This window comes from Bombus pyrosoma, linkage group LG10 (assembly GCF_014825855.1).
Source record: "Bombus pyrosoma isolate SC7728 linkage group LG10, ASM1482585v1, whole genome shotgun sequence".
Lineage (NCBI taxonomy): Eukaryota > Metazoa > Arthropoda > Insecta > Hymenoptera > Apidae > Bombus > Bombus pyrosoma.
The window spans coordinates 13,044,987-13,067,358 of record NC_057779.1 but is presented as its reverse complement, the minus strand read 5'-3'; the positions used below and the strand labels follow the sequence as shown (position 1 = coordinate 13,067,358).

Sequence of the window (22,372 nt, the reverse complement as noted above, 5' to 3'; positions counted from 1 at the left end):
CATGCAAATTATTTTTATAATTCAGTGTTTACAATATTAAATGGAAAATTTGGAATGCATAAGACAATTTTGAAATTATAATATAATGCCAGTTAAGTTATGCTGTTGATATATTTTGAGATTAGAAAATCTAAGATAGGCACTTTTATCCTTGCAGATTTATTATGCTGGAATGTAAATTTATATATATGGAAGAATTAGTGTAGTTTTGTGATATAAATTGAGCATATTTGAAAGGGCAAAGCATAATAAACAAAATATTACATTAAATTATATACTTTAAAAAAGTTTCACATCTACATCATTAACAACATTATTCTAATATTCATATCCTAAAAAGATGGTTATATAATATTGAGAAACAGTTTAACTGTTTTCTTTTTACTTATTGAGTCGATGGATTGGAACATGTAACATTTCCATTTCTCCACATTGTTAGAAATAACATTAAAATTATTGAAGAAATTGTTTTCCCATTCATCGTATAATATATTGAAGTATTCACTCATGTTGCATATTGTCAATAAAAAATCACTATTTGTAAAAATAAATTTAACACCTGAATTTGTAACAGTATATATCATTAAAATTTTTTTTTTAATATTTTTTTAATATCTTCAAGACCTTTGATTTATGGATTGAAAACATTTATAGATTAAGATTTAACATATTCATCTTGATTTTAAAACAAATAAAACTAGTAAATTATTAATCTAGATAAAATTGTTAAGAATAGACATACAATATTTAATAAAAAAAGATTTAGTGATTGCATAACTATAAATTTCGAATTACAACTATGTAAACACATCTGCTTTTGTATACATACTTCTTATATGTTTACAATATATTTAATACATCATATATGTATGTATTAAGTATGTATATATATATATATATATATAATTATATTTGAAATATTATGTATTTTACCTGCAATAATATGTATATATATTATTACAATAAAAAATTTAATAGGAAATAATTATGAGTATACCCTCTACAAAATTATGTAGATGGTAATTATTACTAATAAATCATACAAAATATAATATTCTCAACATTTCTATAGTGAATAAATAATATAGAAATTTAAAATATTTCTTAAATCATCATTTTGCAGATGTAAATACATAGTTTAGTTTTAATACTTCTTGTATTAACAAAAAAATTATAAAAAATAGATAAAAGGAAATATATGAACACTGAGATCACTGATAAGATATGTGTACAAACAATATTAACTAAGTCATTAATGCATTGTAATATTTGGTATTAAGAAAATTTTCTAAAATGAATAATAATGTGATATTACATAATATAATGTAATGACAGAATATAATAATATAATGAATGCTGAAATTATATAAACAAATACATGCGTGTAAAAGAGACATTCAACAGGCACGCATACACGTAAATACATATACGGCTCTACATACGTACAACCGAACACGCATTTATACACACAAATTATACATCCATTTTTAACTGAGTATGAATACAACATATATACAGACATATATCAACAGAATATGCACATGCATTAATATGGATGAGAATTGGATATCAATGTATTGTGTATCTGTCGTGAATTATAAAACGAATAAATTCGAGACCAGGAATTAATACCTGATTAATGTAACTTGAAGTTTCATTACTCTTATTTACAAGAATGAAGAAGAATATGACCAAAGATAATGTAATAAGGAGATATTAAATGTCTGAACAATTCAGCCAGAGGCAGTTCCGAAAGATAGCAATTGTTTGTTTTTTTGCTTTTGTAAATTTAAAATTATTAGTAATAGTAATAGCGGCAATCAATATCAATAGTAACTACAATATTATTAGTTTCGCAAGCTTATGTATAAGAAATTATTTCAAATCGAGTTAATCCCTATTTAATAAATATAATATTTAAGTGAATCTTATATATCTGTAAGGTTTAATTGTCAATCGCGTGTTAAACAAATTCTTTTATTTCTTTGTTACAGCAGCCTTGTTTTAACATAGCAACATTAAAATTATGATACATTTAAAAAACTTGTTTCCTCAGTTTCTCAATAAATTTGTACATGATATTTTTATTGCCATTGGCAGGTGACATACATTTTTCTTTGTCACTACCAGTATTATCATCATCCTAATCATTGTTTATTTCAAAACTGTTATAATATGATCATAGAAATTAAATATCACTTTCATTTAATCATGTTGCATTATGTTAAAGATATTTTCTTAAATATCTTTTAATTTAGTTAGAAATTTAAATGTGATAAAAAAATTGCAGAGCACTTTATGTACACAGTGTGTTATTTTTGTATACACGTATATCTTGTTTGATTGTGCATATGTGTATGTATATATACTATATATAATATTATATAATTTATCAATAGATAAAAATTTACAGTACATATAATTTTAACTGTACATAATATAAATACAAAGACATTGTTTTAAACTATTAAATTGTAATTGGCATAATCACAATGCAAAAATAAACATGTAATTGTTGTAAGTTTTATGATTCAGAGTACTGTATAAATTTTACATTATTTTTCACAGATTATGTACACATAGCACATACAGTAGTTTGTTATTTATTTTTTTCAATACATAACTTCCAACAGTTTCGTATACTCCTCAGTCATTATTTGTGAACTGCTTTTTATCTTTTAATACTCAAGAATTTAAAAAATGAAATATTTTGTAAACTACGCAATAGAAAAAGTTTTTAATTTTATACAAATATAAACAATTCTAAGAATATTGTAATAAATACATTATATATAATATATGAAAAATTATTTTTTTATGTCAGTATATATATGTGTATTAACAGTAAAAAATAATTTTTTAATGGATATTGTAATTTTTATTAAAGTATTGTAATCGAATTATTAGCATAATTTTTCATAATAACATATTTTATCTTTGCTTTATCTTACAATTTAATATATGTAATTTTTCATGTTCATTACATTTAATATGTATAATAACATATATATATATATATATATATATATATATATATATAATGAAAATTGTATTTGCCAAGCTATTTTATTACAGAAATTTCATATCTATCAATAGTTCTGTAAGTATTGCTTAAAATTTATGGTTTAATTGCAGCATCAAATAAGATAAGAAATGCTTTCTATGTGCTACATGAAAATATTAAATTATATTAGTTCCTGTCACCGATTTCATTTCAAAGATTATGAATTTAGAAGTGATTTTAGTAATAAATATAGTTTCTCCTTAAACATAGTTATATATATATACATACACATTCTACTTTTTTGCACAGGAAACTAAACTCAGAGTAAAATAATACAAATTGTAAATTGAATATACATATGTAAATTATTTATATAATTGACAATACTTATTCCATATCTAAATTTAGAATGTAGTTTTCAAATGTATTAATACTGTTGTAAGCAAACTTAGCTGAAATCCTAAGTTGTAACGTGTATCAAATATAAAAAACCACAAACAATGATATAATACATATCTTCAAACTTATAATTTACATCAATATATGATTATCAAAGTCTTCAATTTTTTTTGTACATTATACAAAGGAACAAATATAACTTAAATTATAGTTTAATGAATTTTTATACTGTTTAAATCTTTTGTTTAATAAATGCATTATTAATGTTATGCTCATGTCTAATAATATTTTGTAATAGGAATTGCATTAAAATATATCTTATTAGACATGACTATAACATATTTGTATTTTTTTAAAGATAAAATGTTTTCCTTATAATTCCTATATAAACATTTGTCTTTTGACATAAAACCAGTTCAACAGTTTGGCACAAGTAATATTATTTTATCATATACAGCAGTGCAGAAAATAATTTTCTTATAACACTGCTGTGTCACACTAAGTGCCCTTTTTATTAAAATATTTGTTATACTTGTATTACATATTACTATTACGTAAAATTTTTAATTATAAGGATTCAATCCTTGTCCTACTTCTTAAACAATCTATGTAATTCAAAACCTACATTATACAGCATCCAGATAGTTATTAACTGGCATAACATATTATTTTATTGATTGTATATTTTATACTTTTAAATGTTTAAATTATTATTATTATATACCTAATTATTTAGATCATTGATAGCTTGTAAGATTCGTTTAACATGTCCTACTTTAGTAATACCAAGTTCCTTGAGATCTCTACGGGCTAATGATAATAATTCCCTACCTCGTATATCGTGAGAAACAAATTTATCAGTATATTCACCTAACTGTAAATTCTCCAACCAGGAACACACTTCTTGTACACCCCATGTAGTAACTTGATCTCGAATAGTATGTGCTCCAGAATTAGCCCCTGAACGTCGAAACTTTAACCAGAACAAACCTCTATGACGATTCTTTCTATCTCCCTATACAAAGGTAATTTTGTGAAACGTTCATTTTTAATGTATATTTTTGAATTGCATATATTGTAATCATATACGTTATATTTATATATAGAGAGCAGGACCAATTCATGTGATCATCTTAAGTATTTTTATTATTAATAGACCAATTAAAACTTTTTGTCATAGATAATAGATGTAAAGTTGTACAAAAAATTGAAAGTGATCTTGACAATTTATTTAAAGAAAGAAAAGAAAAAATCTAATTGAAATATCTTGAAGATCTTCTGAAACCGTATATCATTTATGACAATAATTTTTTGATTAGATTCAATAGAAGTGACCACATTAAATAGTTCACTCTGCATGAGACTTAAAGAAAGATAAGATATTATAAATTAAAAAATATGAATGAAGAATTATACCTGCTCATCTGATGGTAAGTTTTGTAAATATACTAATCCTGTACCTCCTTCATCAAACGTAAATTTCTTTAATTCCTGTTCCATACTGGCCAAAGAAAATGATAGTTTATTTTCTAAGTCTTCCCGTAATTTCTGAATTATATAAATTTTGTTATTAGAAAATTATTATTGAAATATCAAAAGGGATATAAAAAATTAACCCTTCCACTACTAGTTCTTCATGTACTAATTGTTATAAGCTATATAGTAAACTCAAAGTCTTTGCATGCTCCTGTATATATTTTCAGAGGAATTACAAAATTAAATTTGATTGTTCTGTATCAGGAATGATAAATTAAACTAGTTTTTAAAATACTTTAGTGATATTAACAACGACCATAGCTGATCTAAGCCAGTGCTTAGCAGAAGAGATACAATATTATCTTGTGCAACCCATTATAATAACTACTTACAGTTGTGGAAGGATTAATCATATTAATGAATAATCATGATAAATGTATACAAAATATGTACTTACTAGACTCTGTGCTTTATCTCTGAGTAATTCGCATGAGTCTTCATAAAGTTGTCTTGCACTTGACACCAACTCTGTTACTACTGGTCTTAAATTAATCTGTTGAAATGAAATGAATGTAACTTATTAGAAATGAGTACAGTTAAAAAAATTTGTAATAGTAAATAATATCGATAATGAAATAATATAATTAACTTATATACTAAAATTAAATAAATAACCAACAAATAATAGTTCTTTAAAGAATATATTTAGTAAATTAATTATAATAAAAGAATACTAAAAGAATACTACTATCGGAAAAAATATAAAAACATTTGCATTATTTATGTTTAAGGAAAATTATAAGTAAGAATTATAGTATAAAATAATAAACTATACTAACTCCTTGCAAAATTTTTCCATCTGGATGAACTTGTTCAAGAGCTTGTGCTGTTCGTGCTGCAACTTGGTACAAATCTGGTTCCAAACTTGGATGTGATATAATGAGAAGTTTGACCCATTTAACTAAAGTTGTAACTACTTCGATAAATCCCAACAGAATATACATTTCATCGTCATTTAAATATGATGGCTTATGTGATTGTAAAGACCTAGGCTGTGATTGCAATTGTGTATTGCTCAAAGTAGATGCTGACTGAGATATTGCATTGAGTGTATTGCGTTGTTTTTCCTCCCATGTTTTTAAGGATGTTTCAAGTGCCTACATTTCGATATTGATTATACTACACATATATTATTATTGTAATACTAAAGTAATATAATTCTAAATTATTTACCCTATTTCTGTAAAGCATTTGCATACGATTTTTATGTATAATACGTATAATACCAGGAGGTTGAATCCAAGCTTCACCATCAACTTGTATAGGTACTCCCTCATCACCCAAAATATTAATTTGAACTGTTTGACACTGTGCAATTCTATGATGTTGTAAGTTAATTAATCGTGATGCAGCCATTTGAACAGAACCAAATACAGCTACAACTTCCAATATACGATCATCAAATGAAGGTGCTAAAAACAAATCTCCTTCTTTTGTTCCTCCCCAAAAATTTGTACCACCCATAAAGCTAAACAAATATAGTTTTGTAAGTATGGAATGTTGATGACAATATTTTATTTTTTATGTTTTACTTCTGTATTTTTACCTTGGAATGTTTAATACAACAATTCCTTGTAATGAAGGCAATGGTATCCGTTGACCATCACATTCTAATTGTACTCTTTGTTCAAGATTCTTATATGTTTTTTGTAACCATTGTTTGGATCCTAATACACCATACCACATGTAATTTTTTGCTCGTGAACGACACTTTTCAGGATGTTCTTCCCTTTTATGGTGAAAATCAAGACTAATTTTTGCATCTATGCCAATCCCAAAATAATTATTCATAACACAACGTTCAAAATAGCCTTCCCTGCAAAATTGAAAAAATGATATTCTACTTTCAATATACACATATATATAACACAATATACACATTTTGAAAATTTCATTATTAAAATTGATATTATGTATTAGATAAGAAGTTGCTGAAGAGTGCATGAACAAAAGTTATAATATTATGTGTATATATTGCATAAAATTAGCATAGCAAGAAACATATAACTTACATTAATGTTTCATCAGGATCCATTAATGGTGATACAGCAGCACATAGTGCATCTGCATTTGCAAGTAATGCTTGACTAATAAGTCCTGTTCCACCACTGACATCTATAAAGATATAAAATAATAAATCTCGACAAGCAAATAATACATGTTTGATTACATAATAAAAAAAGTTGTATGTTCAATATACACATAATTCTAACGAGATTACTTAAAATATCTTAATTTTTTCTTATTAATTTTATATTAAAATATTATGTTTCTATAGACAGCATTAAAATTTTGCAATTTTATTTTACATTATAGTTAAATTATAACAATTATTTTATTATATATAAACATTATTTTATATAAGTATTAAAATATTTACTTACTTGGCCACATAGGTAACCGAACTAGTGGGTTAATAATTGGTAGCTTTTTAACATCTTCTGTTTTTTCAACAGATTTCACTCTTTCGTGACGTAAACTTGCGTTAGAACCACCAAATCTCGCAGCTGTAGCAGCTAAAGAAACGACTTCTGACGCTTTTAACAAACTTCCACTGCTAATCCGACGAGTTGCTTGAGGAGAAAAACCCGATTCTGGTAGTTCTACACTTACTAATAAATTACAAAATTATAAAATAATTATTTTATAGAATAAAGTTATATGTATTAAACTTGAATAAATAACTTATGATAAAAGTTACACGATATTATGAATTCTTCTGAAATAAAATATTTACAATGATGTAGTAATTTTTTATTACTTTTATAACTATTATCAAATTTAATAACGCGCACGCGCATATGTAGTAGTAATACATGCTAATTTGTATATAATTATTTAAATTATTTAAAATGTAAAACATTAACTTACATTTTTCCATACTTTCACCAATGTGTTGTTTTAAATAAGGATTCATTTTATATTCTACATCTGAGTCGTGCTGACTTTCAATCGACATTGATGGACTGGGAGGATTAATTATAACACTTATTGTAGGTGGAAAGTTATTAGGTTTTTCGTTTGTTGGAGTTGTTTCCGAAGATACAGTAAAGCAACATACAGGGCTTAGTAAATCAGATGCTTTAGCATCTTGAGAATCTTTAAATTTATTCGCTTTGTTTACATTCTGTCCTATTGATCCCACTTTGTACTTAATTTTGTTCTAATGGAAATATTCATTAAATATTTAAGTATAAATTCAAGTATAGTAAAATATAAATAATGAAGATTCCTTTATAAATGTATACTTAATAAGTATTAATTTTGTTATAATTACCTCTATTTCTATAACAGTAGAACTTTTTGTTGATCTTTTAAATGATCGTCTAGCAATTTCATTTGTAAAATCTGTATTTTCTAATTCATTTTCTAGGTACTCTCTTACAGAATCATATTCTTCTCCATTTATTATACTAGTCAAATCTTGTCCTATTATACTTTCAGAATTTTGTATTTCACTAGTAACCATTTCTGAATTATCGGGAGAATCAATGTGTCTAATTTCAGAATCAAATGCATCACTACCTATATACCCTGAAATAAATACCAATGAAGTACAATTTACATTTTCTGAAAATATTCGTACGAAAGTTGTTTTTAAGTATTCATTATAACTTTAATTATAACATTTTATCATTTAAAAGAATTCACATTTACTGATTTATTAATTCATTCATTCATTGATTTACTGATTCACATTTATAAAGTTAAATTATTAATATATTTTATATATAAAAAAGTGCTATATTACAAATTAAATACAAATTAAATACAAGTTAAATAAAAAAAATTAAAAGTGCTATATTAAATTAAAATTATTCATTTTTTAAAGTGCTATATTACAAATTAAAAAATGATAATAATTTTAATAAAATAACGTCATTTTTAATATAAATATTAAATAAAATGTTACAAAATAACTAAAACTCTAATTACAAGAAATTTGTTATCATCATATGTTATGTAGAATAGAATTTAAAATGATCTAATTATCCAAGAACTAAAAATTATTATATTGATATTAATAATATTGCTACTTAATTACTAACTTAAAACTAACTACCTTTAGTTACTTCCATTTTAGTTTTATTTTCAAGTTTTTGTTCATGTTCTTCTGGTGATGGAATTGAATCTATGTCAGAAGAAATGTCTTGTGTAGTTCCATCTTCCGAAGGTGAACTTGTGTCAAAAGTAGTTCTTGTAACACTAATTTGAAATTCTGAAGAAATATCTATGTTATTAGAGTCAGATATTTGTTGGTCATTAGATTCAGGTGTTTCTGCTTCTTGCTCATTATTCAGAGACACAGACTGAGCTGTAGGCAGTTGAAAGTTAAATGAACTGAAAATAAAATCCAGTAAACTTATTACTCTTTCTGTATTTTCCGTAACATTTATTTAAATTAGAAGCTTTATTTTAATTTGTAAAATATAATCTTTCAAAAAAATTTGTAAACATGTAAGAAAAATGATAGAATATCATAAAATTTGTTTTTGAATTCAAAATATGTGTAACTTTTTATATTATATTCAAGTAAATAATGAAGAAAGGTTGATCTTAATTTTTGTTAATAATTTATATATCACACAAAAATAAAGATATTTACTCTTGCGGTAAATTTTCACTATTTCGTCTACTATCAGCAAAACCATCAGGTGCAGGTAATGTCAATAATTCTTCTGGTTGAGAATCTCTCCTAAGATCAGGTATTGGACTCAAAGATGCCAAATTAGGCACTGGGGTAGTGCATGTTGAGTTATCTGCGCTTCTTACAGATTCTATTAATGGTCCTACAGATAAATTGTCAACGTGATCCACTCTTAAACCAGGGATATCCAATTGTTGTCTTTTATCTACAACGTATTTTTTCATTATAAATATTTTTATTAAACAAGAAGATAAGATACATTAAAAGCTTTTTAATAAAAATTTTAACCAATTATTAATATAAACTTACTTGATATTGAATTTAATACAGTACCATCTTCTAGTGAATTATTTGTATTTCCTATTTTAGTAGCATGTTTTGTATTTATATTAATCTGATTATCTATAACCAAATGAGAATATTCCACAAGTTTTCTTACAATTCTTTTCAAACTGTTTGCTCTAAAAGTTAATGAAGTTCTATAAAAATATTACTCATTTTTTATTCATATTTAAACAAACAAATATTTACCTACCTCGAAATTACAGTTTCCTTTTCTATAAGTTGTCTCCTTTTTTCAACTTTTTTCAAATTTGTTATATCTTTCTCAGGTTTTTCTAATACACCTTTTTCACAATTATCAGGTGAAACAGAAATTTCAGTATTTAAAGTAATGTTATCTGCATCATCTAAGAGCTCAATTAGATATCCTCCCTCTTTGCACAATATTTCTAAAAATGAATTAAGTTTTTGCTGAAGTATTTTACATTTTTCTTCCACTTGTTGGTCCTCTGAGTTTACATTCTCCAATATATATGTTGCAAAATCTTTCACTGTGCTACATAAAATTCTGTAAAAAAAAAATTGTATTAAAATAATGTATATACATAATTTATATATACATATTTTTTTCTTGATAATGATAAAAATGTTATATTAATTAAATAATTTTATTTATAAGCTTATAAGTTAATGAATCAGTTTCTAGTTGCTACCAGAGATATTATATTTACTTTTATATTTTTTGCATGAAATACTTACCTAATATTGGATAAAACTACATTTTCTTCGTCTGATTCTAAAATATTTGTTATATGAGTAACAACATTATCCTCATATTGATGAATAATGCTAGATTTTAATGTAGTATTAGAATGACTTAAAACACTTTTAGGACATGGCAAAGATATGCTACGTTCAAAAGTCATAATACTCCACCGATCAAGCATTTTTGTGCCTGCTTTCTCATACTTTTCCAATAACTGGGGTAAATGAGCATCATCATCACAAGAAGATCCCCAACCCAATACACGTGCTAGGTCATTTCCAGTTCCCAATGGTAGAACTCCAACTTGACACTGCTTCTATTTTAAATTTTTATGCAAAGAATAATCTTGTTAGAGTTCTTAAAAATACGTGTATTCGGAAATAATTGATATTTATATAAATGTTTTAAGATCTCAAAGTCTATGTAATCATATATTGCCAATCAATCAAATTTTTACATAGATATGATGAAATAACTACATAAATATTGAGACATCAATTGCGCTATTAAATGTATAATTTTTTATCTATTACACAACATACATCACAAATAAGCAAAGCAATAGTTAAACATTCAGAGAAAAGAAGTTTGTTTCTTATAATAAACATACAAATTTTCAATATCAAATTTATTATAAAATATTTAATATTAGTCTACTGTGCAAGTAACATTCTATTTCCTAAATTTCTTATTACATATAAAATAACAACCTTAATGTTCCTAGAAAGCTTTTATTGCAAATGCGACTACAAATTATAATAAAGATATTACTATGAATTATAAAGGTGCTTCCATTAATTTTTAGTATATAATTTAAAATGCATTTTGAATAATAACAATATTTAGGTAGATATACATTTACATATACATACATTATTTGATTTTCCTTTTATTGTTATGTCTTTTTTTTTATTAATCTTTACTACATATTTAAAATATAGTTATTTATATTTACTTAAAATAACTGTCTATAAAAGAAATAAATTACATAAATTTTTACATAAAGTATGTATCACACAGTAAAATAATTTATATCCGTTATTAATATTTGTTACATTTTTTATTTGAAAAACGCTTTTATACGAATCCTAAAAATATATTCTTATTAAATATGTCAGTGCAAATAGTATTATGAGCATAAATAAAATTTACTTTAATTTTATATAATAAATAATATTAATATAATAAATTGATTATTATAATCAAACTAAATATTTTATGATTACAATTTTGCACCTAAAAATTGATAAAGAAATATTATCTAGAATTGAAAATCAATTTTATCAATATTGTTTATAATAATCAATGAATTTTAAAATGTCTTATTTAAGAGATATGAATTTCATTCTTTAAATATACAAATACAAATTGGTAATTAAAATTCAAACTATGAACACACGTTAAACTACAAAATATTTTGAGCTTGTAATATAAAAGAGTAATTATTATTAAACCTTAGAATTATATTTTTTAATCAATTATATCAGATTTTGGATTATTTTTGGATAAAAATTATTTAATAAGAGAAATAAATTGGATTTTTAACTAATAAATTTTAACTAATAGTAAGCATCTAGCTGCTCAACATCTAAAACTACTAACTTAACTCATGTATATACATCTACATAACAGTAAAACCATAATCAGCATTTATTCTAAAGCAAATGTGCAAAATCTTGTAATTGCATTATATTATGTATAAAAGAATACAATAGTTGATAATTCAAAGAATTATTAGGAAGAAAAAATGAAATATATATGTATACTAATTCAATTTTTATCTTCAAATATTTTATAAAACTTTTCATAACAATATAACATAATATTACAACCTATAAGCATACCATAAGATAGTTACTGTGATAAGAAATTGTAAAACTCCTACATTCTTTTGTACTATTAAAGTTCGTAAAACTGATTCTCAATGCTATCATCTGCAATTATATCTTATATTATCACTATAGCTGCAATCTACTAATATATGGAACATTATACAGATCAATCACACACCTTTTGAATCGTCTGGTGCAGCATTCCACTACAAATCCAAATCCAGAGGAACTAATTCCATTGTTATAATCATAGGAAGATTTGTTTTGTATTTTAATCCAAATTCCATTGGTTCCAATACTGCTCCAGTCTCTTAATTACACTGAGTTATGTAACAAGATAAGTGAAACATAAGAAACAAACTTTTGGAAATTTTTCCCAAAACATTCGTTTTAAAGTGAAAAGTGTCTAATACAAATGTTAAATCCTTAGTTTCATTTCAACTTTTGTTCTTTTTCTAAATAACTATTTTATATCTATCTATTTGTTTACTATTTTGTGTGCTTAAGGTATTTATTTGTAAATAATTTTACAATTTCCAAAACACCTTATATTGCCTAATAATATAATAACTATAATAACTCATTTTACTTTTAAAGTTTTGATATTGTAACTGAATTTACTGTGTTTACAATTACTGTGCCCAATAACTATGTTTTAAAATTATAATAAAATTAATAATTGGTAACAATCATAATAAAAATGTATTATTCATTAAACAATGTAACATCACTTGCGTATACTATTTCTGTAGCTAATAATTTATATCATGATACCCTTTTTAAACTTTTATGTATTATTGTTTAATAATTAGTAATAAATTATATAATATATAAAATTACGGCTTTTATACTAGAGTATGTTTTAATATCAGTAATTACTTAAACTGATTTAATATGAATATGCTGACCACTAAATGTATTAAAAGATTTAAAAGAATTACCATATGAAGTTGTGAATCAAAAACGTGTAAATAATAATCGAATACTTAAATATTTATAGTATATAAATAACAAAAATATTTAACAAGACATTCAAGAATTATCAAAAAATGCGTGCTTAACTTACACTTACCATCTACAAATAAAGTTAATGAAGCTTCACGTATATAAAGAATCCTAATGCACAAACACCAGTATCATCTGAAATAAAATTATAAAAGAGACACGCCATGCTGTTTGAAATATTAAAGCTTTTCATTATTATATACTTAGTCTTTCTGTAATATTTACAAATTTATATTACTAAGTTGGGATTTAAAAAATAATTTTGAATATTTATCCTTTCAATTTTTTTAAAGTCCTAATTTTAATTGTACAATCTTATATATTTTCCATATTACCTTATAACTATGCAATTCTGATTTACATAAATATAAGTAATAAATTTTATAGTTGCATTTAAATCTAGTAAATACAAAAAATGATAACAAATTTACATTTGAGGAAATATGAATTGTTCTTCAAAATTGTTAAAAAATCGTTAATTGACATTAAAAGAGGAAGTTAAAAATTATTTAGAATCGAAAACAATAACAGTCGAAAGTTTAATAACAATGTTATGGATCTCACAATTTTAAAGATTTTATCATATTAGTTATAATAATTATTAATGCGCCAACCCAAAACAAACTTACTTATCACAACTAGTGATTTTATTAAATACAAATAATTAATTCTCTTATTTTATTTAGTTTAATAATATCCAAATGAGTTTAAAGTAAATTATTACTAATAAAAATTATTGATTATTTAGAAAATTGTAAATAACTTGTTGGAACGCTTCTTCTAGATTTATTTATTTAAAGTTTTACTTAAATATTATCAAAACATTATCAATGTTCAAAAATGAATTTGATTTCTAAAAAACAAATATATTTTTTCTACTAATTTTCAAATTTATTCTTTGTTATATATACAAACTTCGTATTTAAACATATATATTTTGAAATGAAAATTTACGAAATTAATGTTATATGAAACAAAGGTTTTATCTAATACTTTTAGCTAATAGTAAATTAAAATATTATATAATCACAGAAAGATTAAGCAAATTGAATTTGTGGATATCGTATTAACTCCACCTATTACAAATGATTTTGTAATTTTAAATAATAAAGGAAAATATTATTTACAAAAGAACTGTGTGAATGTAAATGACATAATATGATGACAATAGTTTGAATAGTGGTATGTCAATTTTTAATGTTTAACCTCAATGCAATAGTAAATCTTCAACAAAGTTATTTTATTCTAGATATACTACATATCATTATTCAAATTTATTAGTTTTCATTATAAAACATGTTTGATATTATACTTAATACTTCAAATATAATAGTACATATTAAATATCGTGCCTTGTTCAATATTCAATGTCTTTCAATATTAAGTTTTCTCATGTAGTGATTATAAAATCGTCGATATACAATTTTCATTACACAAAGCAAGTAAATATATCCCTTGTTTATAAAAAAAATAGTAATGGTGTATTTTAGGATAACTTAATACTTCTAGTAAGTAAAGATAACAGAGTACTTAAAATTTGTCATTCCAGTAAATTTAATGATAAAAAGTTGGATATTTCACTTAAAAAGGCAAAATTAATTTCTAAATTTCTCCTATTTATACATCTGAAAACTGTTATCACCATATTATATATCTCTTACAATCATATAATTTTTCTAAATAATGCTTCTGCTTATTACTTAAAGGAAGAAACCATAATTGAGATAAATAGTGGGATATCCTATATGGATATGTAGTAAATATACTAATATATATAATAATATAGCAAGATAATATGACATTCAAAACAATAATAATGAAGTGCAAACATGCAAATGATAAAAAAGTAAACTCTTTTTATTATTTCCATTTCAAAATCATTTTGTAATTTTTAAATATACTATAATATTTATAATCATATTTTATATTCGTGCATATTAATACTCTACAGAGCATTACAGCTTCTGCATAGCATAAACATATTCAAAGTGAATTTATATATACATTACATAATAATACTTTAAGATCATGCAATTAGCAAATATTTACAAAATCACAAAATTATTTGAACTTTCTACTTACGTGCATTCCTAGGCGATCAATTTCAGAAAGAACCCAACCAACAGATCCATCTCCACTGCATACCAATATACGAAAAGGATCGAAGTGACGGAATAACCTTAACCTATTTGTAAAGAAATATTAATAAGCTGTATTGGCTTAATCTAAAATTATACAAAATTATATAAAACATTTTACCCTGGTCCTGGTCCTCCTTTTATAAGATCAAATACTTGTGCTGGATTTAATAATTGTTTAAATCTTCTAAGAAATTTAATACCTTGATTGTCACCTGATTTACTATTTACAAATACTAAAAGTGGGCTGCATCCAGTAGGTCTTGTAGCTTCCCAAGCTTCATCGCTACCTATTAAATGATTATTATGCATTATATAAAATTCGTTATATTATAAAACCAATCTAATAGAAATTTGTCTTTTGCGATACAGAATAATACATAAAAGATACAGAATAATAATATAAAAGCTTAATATTAATTAAATAATTATATATTGCAACTAAACTATATAAAATAATAACAATAAATATTAAATATATTAAGAAAATTTTATAAATAATGTCACCTATACTATGCAGTGCTGTAGGAGGAACTACACTCAATTTAACTGGTCCTAATGGACACTTAACACTTATGGCTGGTCTACAAGCTGTATGTACTGTAGCTCTGCACCATAAACATCTCCAATCTTGAAGCCTAAATAGTTAAAATGAAAAAATAAATACGAATTTTAAATACGAATTAATGAATATTTTTCATAAATTAATGTTATACCTGAGTACAGAGCCACAAGTTTTGTCACATACAGAACATTTCGAGGATACTGGTAAATTGCCTTCCATCCATTGATGTGGCATAGTAATGTTCTATATAAAAATAGTTCATAAAATAAGTTGTAATAATTATAATTTTTTCTCCAATTAACTCAAAGAAATAATGTCATAAAAAATAAATATCATTTTTATTTTGTTTTTAATTTAATCTTCCTTTTATTTGAATTATTGTTTTCTTTAAAACATAATAAAAAATATATTTCAATAAAAGAAATTATATATTAACTTTTCTATACCTAACAGAAATAAAAAATGAATGTATAATATAAATCTAAACATTTTTCAAATATCAGTATCTTTAAGAGAAAAATTTTAATCAACTGTTCGCACATACCCCATCTTGGTCCTCAATAATGTCCTTGCCAATAGATGCCAATGTGGTCCATTTGCAATTATTTATTGCTTTTATGCTACATCGTTTGTGTACTTTATATTTACATATTTCACAACTTAAACCATGGGAAGTAACACCTACAACATATAAGACAATATGTATTAACTATCTATAGTAGATAATAACATAATATAATACAATATATCAAATAACATAATATAATACATAATATCAAATTTATACATTAACTAGTACTTAATAAAATACCACTAGAATTACAAAAATTGATACATTTAAGGGCAATTTTATTGTTTTATAAATATTTTTTATCTCTTGGCAATTTTATATTGATGTTTGTTAAACATCATAGAAATATAATTACCTCAACAATTATAAGCTTTATTTGTAAAATTATTGTATCATATTAAATCAAATATTAAAAAACATATATTAACAACAAAAAGGATGTAATAATAGTAATAAAATAAAAACGATATAATGATACTAAAAATTTTATATATAATTCAAACATGTATACCCTTGTTAAAATATACTTTTCTGTTGTAAAAATTGAACAACTATTTTATTAAATACATTAATTATAATAATAAAGAAAATTATTTATAATAAAATATTCATAATTACCGTAAAGAGCATCTCTGCAAATATTACAGTAAGTTGGTCTTGCATGACTTGTTGCATACCACTGATGATTACCACTAAGCATTTCTGCAATTCCAGAATCTGTCTGAGTATGATTCTTTGTTACTGTTCTTAATGCATTCAACCAATCTTCCATTTCTTGTTTACTTTTGCCACAGAGAACCAGTGATCGAAATGGAGTTATCACCTTAAAACGCATATGACATACAATTATATATTATAATAAAAATATTTGTTCAATATTTTATTTTATTAATGTTGAACATTTCTATGAAAAAATATGAATTTTATATATCGTTTTATATAATCTTTGTGAGAAAAAATATCACACATCATTTTTTTTATTGTTCTAAATTAAATACATATTAAATAAATAAATATAACAAATACACTACATGCGATAAAGATTACTACAACTGCCACATTTATATTAGATTATAAATTGACATTTAATTTTGAAAAAAGTAAACTTGTATATGTATTTATGGCGTAAATCGAATTACCTTGAATCGAGTACGGGTTCTCTGTTGCTTCGGTGACATTTGAATTGCAATCTTAAACACGACATTTGTATGTATATAATTTGCACGTACTTCAAAGAACAACAAATGTTACATTCAAACAATAAAAAATAATTTTTGAACATACGAAAAATATAACAAAATGTATTGAGCATCGAAATAACGGAAGTATATAATAGTGGTGTGCGCACGATTCTCTTCTCTTCTTCTTTAAGCCATTGCTATGTCCTATTTTCCATGGCGCATGTCATGTCACCTCATTTATAAATAAATATCCGAATGAAAACGTAATGCATTATCGTAGAATCTTATTGTGTACGTAACTTATATTGTCAATGTAGTTCTTATTCAAATCTCTTTACCATAGGAAGAGCTGGAAACGAAAATTGAAAACGAATTATACAATTAATTGTTAGTGCTTGTATTCAAAGATTCAATACTATTAACATATGTATATATTTTATTTTCATATATTGATCATGTAATTAATTACAAATTTAAAAATTATAATATTTAAGATTACAAAAATTATAGACTTAATTACTTAAATTGACGTGCAAATTTCTGACCAGATAAATTCTTCTGTTTATATTTCAAAAGTGATACATATTTTAAAGAATGTTTGAGTAATATTATACAACTATCTAAGAATGTGTATTATATATAGAATATGTATTAATTTGTGTATTATGCTATTTTCTATTACTTATTATATTGCAGATTTTTATGCATTTATGGTAAATTTAAAAACATTTAGAATATATATATATACAGAAATATAAAAAATATTTGAAATAAACTAATCATTATAAAATTGAAAGAATAAAATATATTGTATTGTATATATTGTATATATAATCTATATAGGTTTTATTTTTTTAATTATGACCATAAAAATATATATTTGCATAAAAATTCACGATTTATTTATCATTCTCTTACAATCAATATTATTCAAAATTCTTTTAGATATCATCTCTCAAATGCAACATTAAAAATTTATTCTGATCGGAAATTTTTGCACGCCATTGTAAATTATAAAACTGAACTAATAGCAATAATTATTAATATCCTATTCTGTCTTGAAAAGAATTTGGTAATAAAAGGAATAATAAAAAATAAGCATATATTACAATTGTTTGTACTTAAAGTGCATTTTGGTATATTAAGATACTAAAATTAAATATAATGCTATATATTTTTTAAAAATATAATTACAATTCATTTACAATTTTTAATTAATGAATAAACAAACAAATACACATGTGGATGTATGACACATAAATAAACTATGTATTATATATACGTAATTCATAATATTTGTTTATATGTTTCATAAAAATAATTTTATATAATTTTATTTACGAACTTAAATATTATATGTTATAATAATGAAATTTCAGATAAAAAGAAAGACAGACAGGCTATAAAAACCAAAGGTAAAAACGTTACACAAAATGAGATGAATCTGATCTTGACGACTAACGACGACTAAGCGATCTTTTTAACTTGTTCTAATTCGGATAATGAGATAAACGTCACAAATATTTCTGTAGCATATTTACATGAGAATTTAAAAGTGTAAAAAACAGTTGGGAATTTTCATGTTTTTCTACAACAAAACGGATTATGCGAATCAGTTGATTTTTGATACATGACAAGGAATATATCTAATAGTTATTTAAAACTAATAAAAAAATATAAAATATTCTTGTACACACGTGATACTTTTCATGATTATACTACTGTATGTATTCAAATTCTTCTGACTGAAACAATCCAATATGTTTTTTTGAAACTTCCTTCTCAAACTGATATGTTATTCTCTATTTTTGCATGGGAAAATAGCTTTGCACATTATATATTTATACATATATCCTCTGCCTTTTAGATAGAGCTAGATAGAGCGATAGAAAATGGAATAGATTTAAAATCAGAATAGAAGAGCACTTGAAGGATAATAGGTCTGAAGAAGAAATAAAATTGAAAGGTTGAAAAAAAAAAGACTTGAAAGAAAGTGATCATAAAAGTGATATGAAGACTGTTATATAGACTAGAAAATAACCACACTTATATTTATAAATTATTGACTAACCGAAAAGGTAGAAAAAGAAATATATTTGAATTAACTTTTTGTAATTTTATAATTTTGTAAGTAGATTTGAACTTAATGAATTTATGTTAATACAAGCATGTAGAATAGGAGAACATGAGTGAGTGTGGAAAAAAGAACATTATAAGAAAAAGAATTAAGAGAATCAAAATGAATGCAATTCGTATAATGTAATAAATATGTTTGAATATAGTGTACAGAATCAGAGAGTAACGTGAAGAAAAATAATAAACCAAACCAATTTAACCAAAAATAAAAATCCTGATTGAAACTTTTACTTTATAGAATAAAAATAAAATGTTACAAAATGAAATCAAATATTGTTAGCAATTACAATATATATTTTAATAATAATAAATATGATTATATATAGTTTTTTTTGGATATAAAGCACAATGAACAATATGGCAACATTGTTTTTATAAATTTAATTTATAGCAAAATATGTATTAGAGATTACATATAAATCGTTATTGACATCTTTAAAGAGAAATTGATCTGTATAAATTTTCAAATATTTATATATAAGTATTATAATTGTGTAATATAAATATAAATGATATATGAATATTAAAGATAACTCAAATAATATATATAATCTCGCTAACATTTTATGTGTGGTACCTATATTTGAAATATTTACATTGGTTTTAAGCAAACATATGTGTAAGGCAAATTTTAACTATATTTGAACAAAATTATAGCTTTTAAAATTGAATAGAGAAACAGACAAGCTAAGGAGGTGTGAACAAACAAGTCTATTAATAGCAAATGAAAAAGGTTGAGTGAATACATAAATGAAAATAAGCAACAAATATCTCACAAAAAAAAATACAAATAAATTATAAACACTATAACAGTATAAGAAGACAATAGTATAATTTGGCAATTACTCTTACAAAAAATATTGGAAAATTGCTTGTATCATTCTAGCAGTATCATTATAACTTTTTACCATTTTAATTTTTAATAATAATGTAACTGCAAAGCTTTCATAATTCTTGAAAATAAAAGGACATGAAAGAATATAGAATAAACTTGCAATATCATTATATATGTATAAATAGTAATAACATATATATATTCAACAAATTATAAATAATTCTGTGATTTTTACCAATTGTGTTTGTGCAATTCCTATAATTTTGTCTTTTCAAAACAAGCTCTATTTTAATCCCACTGTAACTCAATATTTTACTACAATCCATTGTGTAAATTTATGTATTACATAGACTGCAGATTGTTATGCATTTATAGGAAATTTAAAAGAGTAAAATTGCGCACAATACACACAATATGAAAAAATATATAAAATGTCCAAAATATAATGCTTTCTATAATACTTAGTAAATAAAACAATTTTCTATCTAGATTTTTTTAAATTATATGTTAAAAATATGAATTCGCACAAAAATCTATAATCTAATAGTACAACAGCGTTAATTGACTAAAATCTCAAGGAATACTGATGGAAATGTAAACACAATACAAGTTTGTTATCATTTTATCTCTATTTATTTTGTATATTCATATTACATCTGAGAAAATTCACTGAAATTATGTTAATAAAGGTTATGCTTTCATGTTAGTATAAGCTGGTACAAGACCGTATTTACGTACCATTTGCAATTTTCACATTATCACAATTATGACGTAAGAACTGAAGATAATACATGCGTGCTATTTTTCTGTTTAGGAGTGTACATATACTATTTTGCACTATAATTGTTTCACTGCAGCATTATTTAATCTCATTTACTGTGATAAAATATACTGTGACAAACATTTTATTATGGACAAAATCATGGAAAATCATACTAGCTAGGTTATGTTTACATTGAAGTGAAAGTCTTGACACTGTTGCCAGATTTAGTTTCGCCATAGATCGTATTTAAAGTAGGCTGTGATATAATATATCTCTAACTGTTATAATTTAATTGTAATCAAAACGCAACTAATTGTATTGTATAATTTTCTAAAGTATTCTTTTCTTTCGTTTTCTTATTAATTCTTGTTTTTCAAAAAATTACTCAATGCACTGGGATATATATATGTTTTGTTGGGCCATTATGCCTTTATATTCCTTTGTATGTAACGGTTGCGAACAGGCTATGTAAACTGTTACAAGATTTTTCAACTAAATAATTTGTATTTAAAAAATTTTCAGACAATTGCTAAAAAAAAATATTAAATTTTTAAAAGACAAAGCTACAAAGAGCTTTCCGATAAGATTATTATTGAATGCATATCGTGAAACCTTTATGTAATTAAATGACATTATGATATAAAAAATTATTATTTATGTAATATAATTTTGTAATATATATTTTAAACTTATTTTACATTAACTTTATTT

General features: G+C 23.7%; 1 protein-coding gene and 1 long non-coding RNA gene across 12 annotated transcripts in view; one reads left to right on the top strand and one right to left on the bottom strand.

The window, feature by feature from the left end:
- LOC122571751 (diacylglycerol kinase eta) overlaps positions 1-22,372 on the bottom strand; it is a 27,543-nt gene extending 5,171 nt beyond the window's left edge. The window contains exons 1-25 of one of the 11 annotated variants that reach the window (XM_043735841.1): positions 21,637-22,372; positions 18,031-18,276; positions 17,886-17,936; positions 17,365-17,569; positions 16,720-16,856; positions 16,327-16,418; positions 16,118-16,248; positions 15,732-15,900; positions 15,555-15,657; positions 13,540-13,542; positions 10,629-10,951; positions 10,123-10,437; positions 9,897-10,048; positions 9,546-9,792; positions 9,003-9,280; positions 8,217-8,473; positions 7,811-8,102; positions 7,324-7,551; positions 6,952-7,054; positions 6,486-6,755; positions 6,113-6,407; positions 5,719-6,036; positions 5,337-5,432; positions 4,820-4,951; positions 3,028-4,418 (exon numbers count right to left, since the gene is read on the bottom strand). In XM_043735841.1, coding sequence (XP_043591776.1) covers positions 4,128-4,418; positions 4,820-4,951; positions 5,337-5,432; positions 5,719-6,036; positions 6,113-6,407; positions 6,486-6,755; positions 6,952-7,054; positions 7,324-7,551; positions 7,811-8,102; positions 8,217-8,473; positions 9,003-9,280; positions 9,546-9,792; positions 9,897-10,048; positions 10,123-10,437; positions 10,629-10,951; positions 13,540-13,542; positions 15,555-15,657; positions 15,732-15,900; positions 16,118-16,248; positions 16,327-16,418; positions 16,720-16,856; positions 17,365-17,569; positions 17,886-17,924 — 4,476 coding nt within the window. In that variant the 5' untranslated portion in view covers positions 17,925-17,936; positions 18,031-18,276; positions 21,637-22,372 and the 3' untranslated portion in view covers positions 3,028-4,127. Of the gene's footprint in view, positions 1-3,026; positions 4,419-4,819; positions 4,952-5,336; positions 5,433-5,718; positions 6,037-6,112; positions 6,408-6,485; positions 6,756-6,951; positions 7,055-7,323; positions 7,552-7,810; positions 8,103-8,216; positions 8,474-9,002; positions 9,281-9,545; positions 9,793-9,896; positions 10,049-10,122; positions 10,438-10,628; positions 10,952-12,645; positions 12,788-13,539; positions 13,608-15,554; positions 15,658-15,731; positions 15,901-16,117; positions 16,249-16,326; positions 16,419-16,719; positions 16,857-17,364; positions 17,570-17,885; positions 18,277-21,133 lie in introns of those variants that run through there. The other 10 variants (XM_043735846.1, XM_043735847.1, XM_043735842.1 and 7 more) reach the window with 10 other exon arrangements.
- On the top strand, positions 18,204-19,934 carry LOC122571767. The gene is made up of 3 exons (XR_006318206.1): positions 18,204-18,314; positions 19,307-19,650; positions 19,795-19,934. It is a non-coding gene; the product is annotated as an uncharacterized LOC122571767 (long non-coding RNA).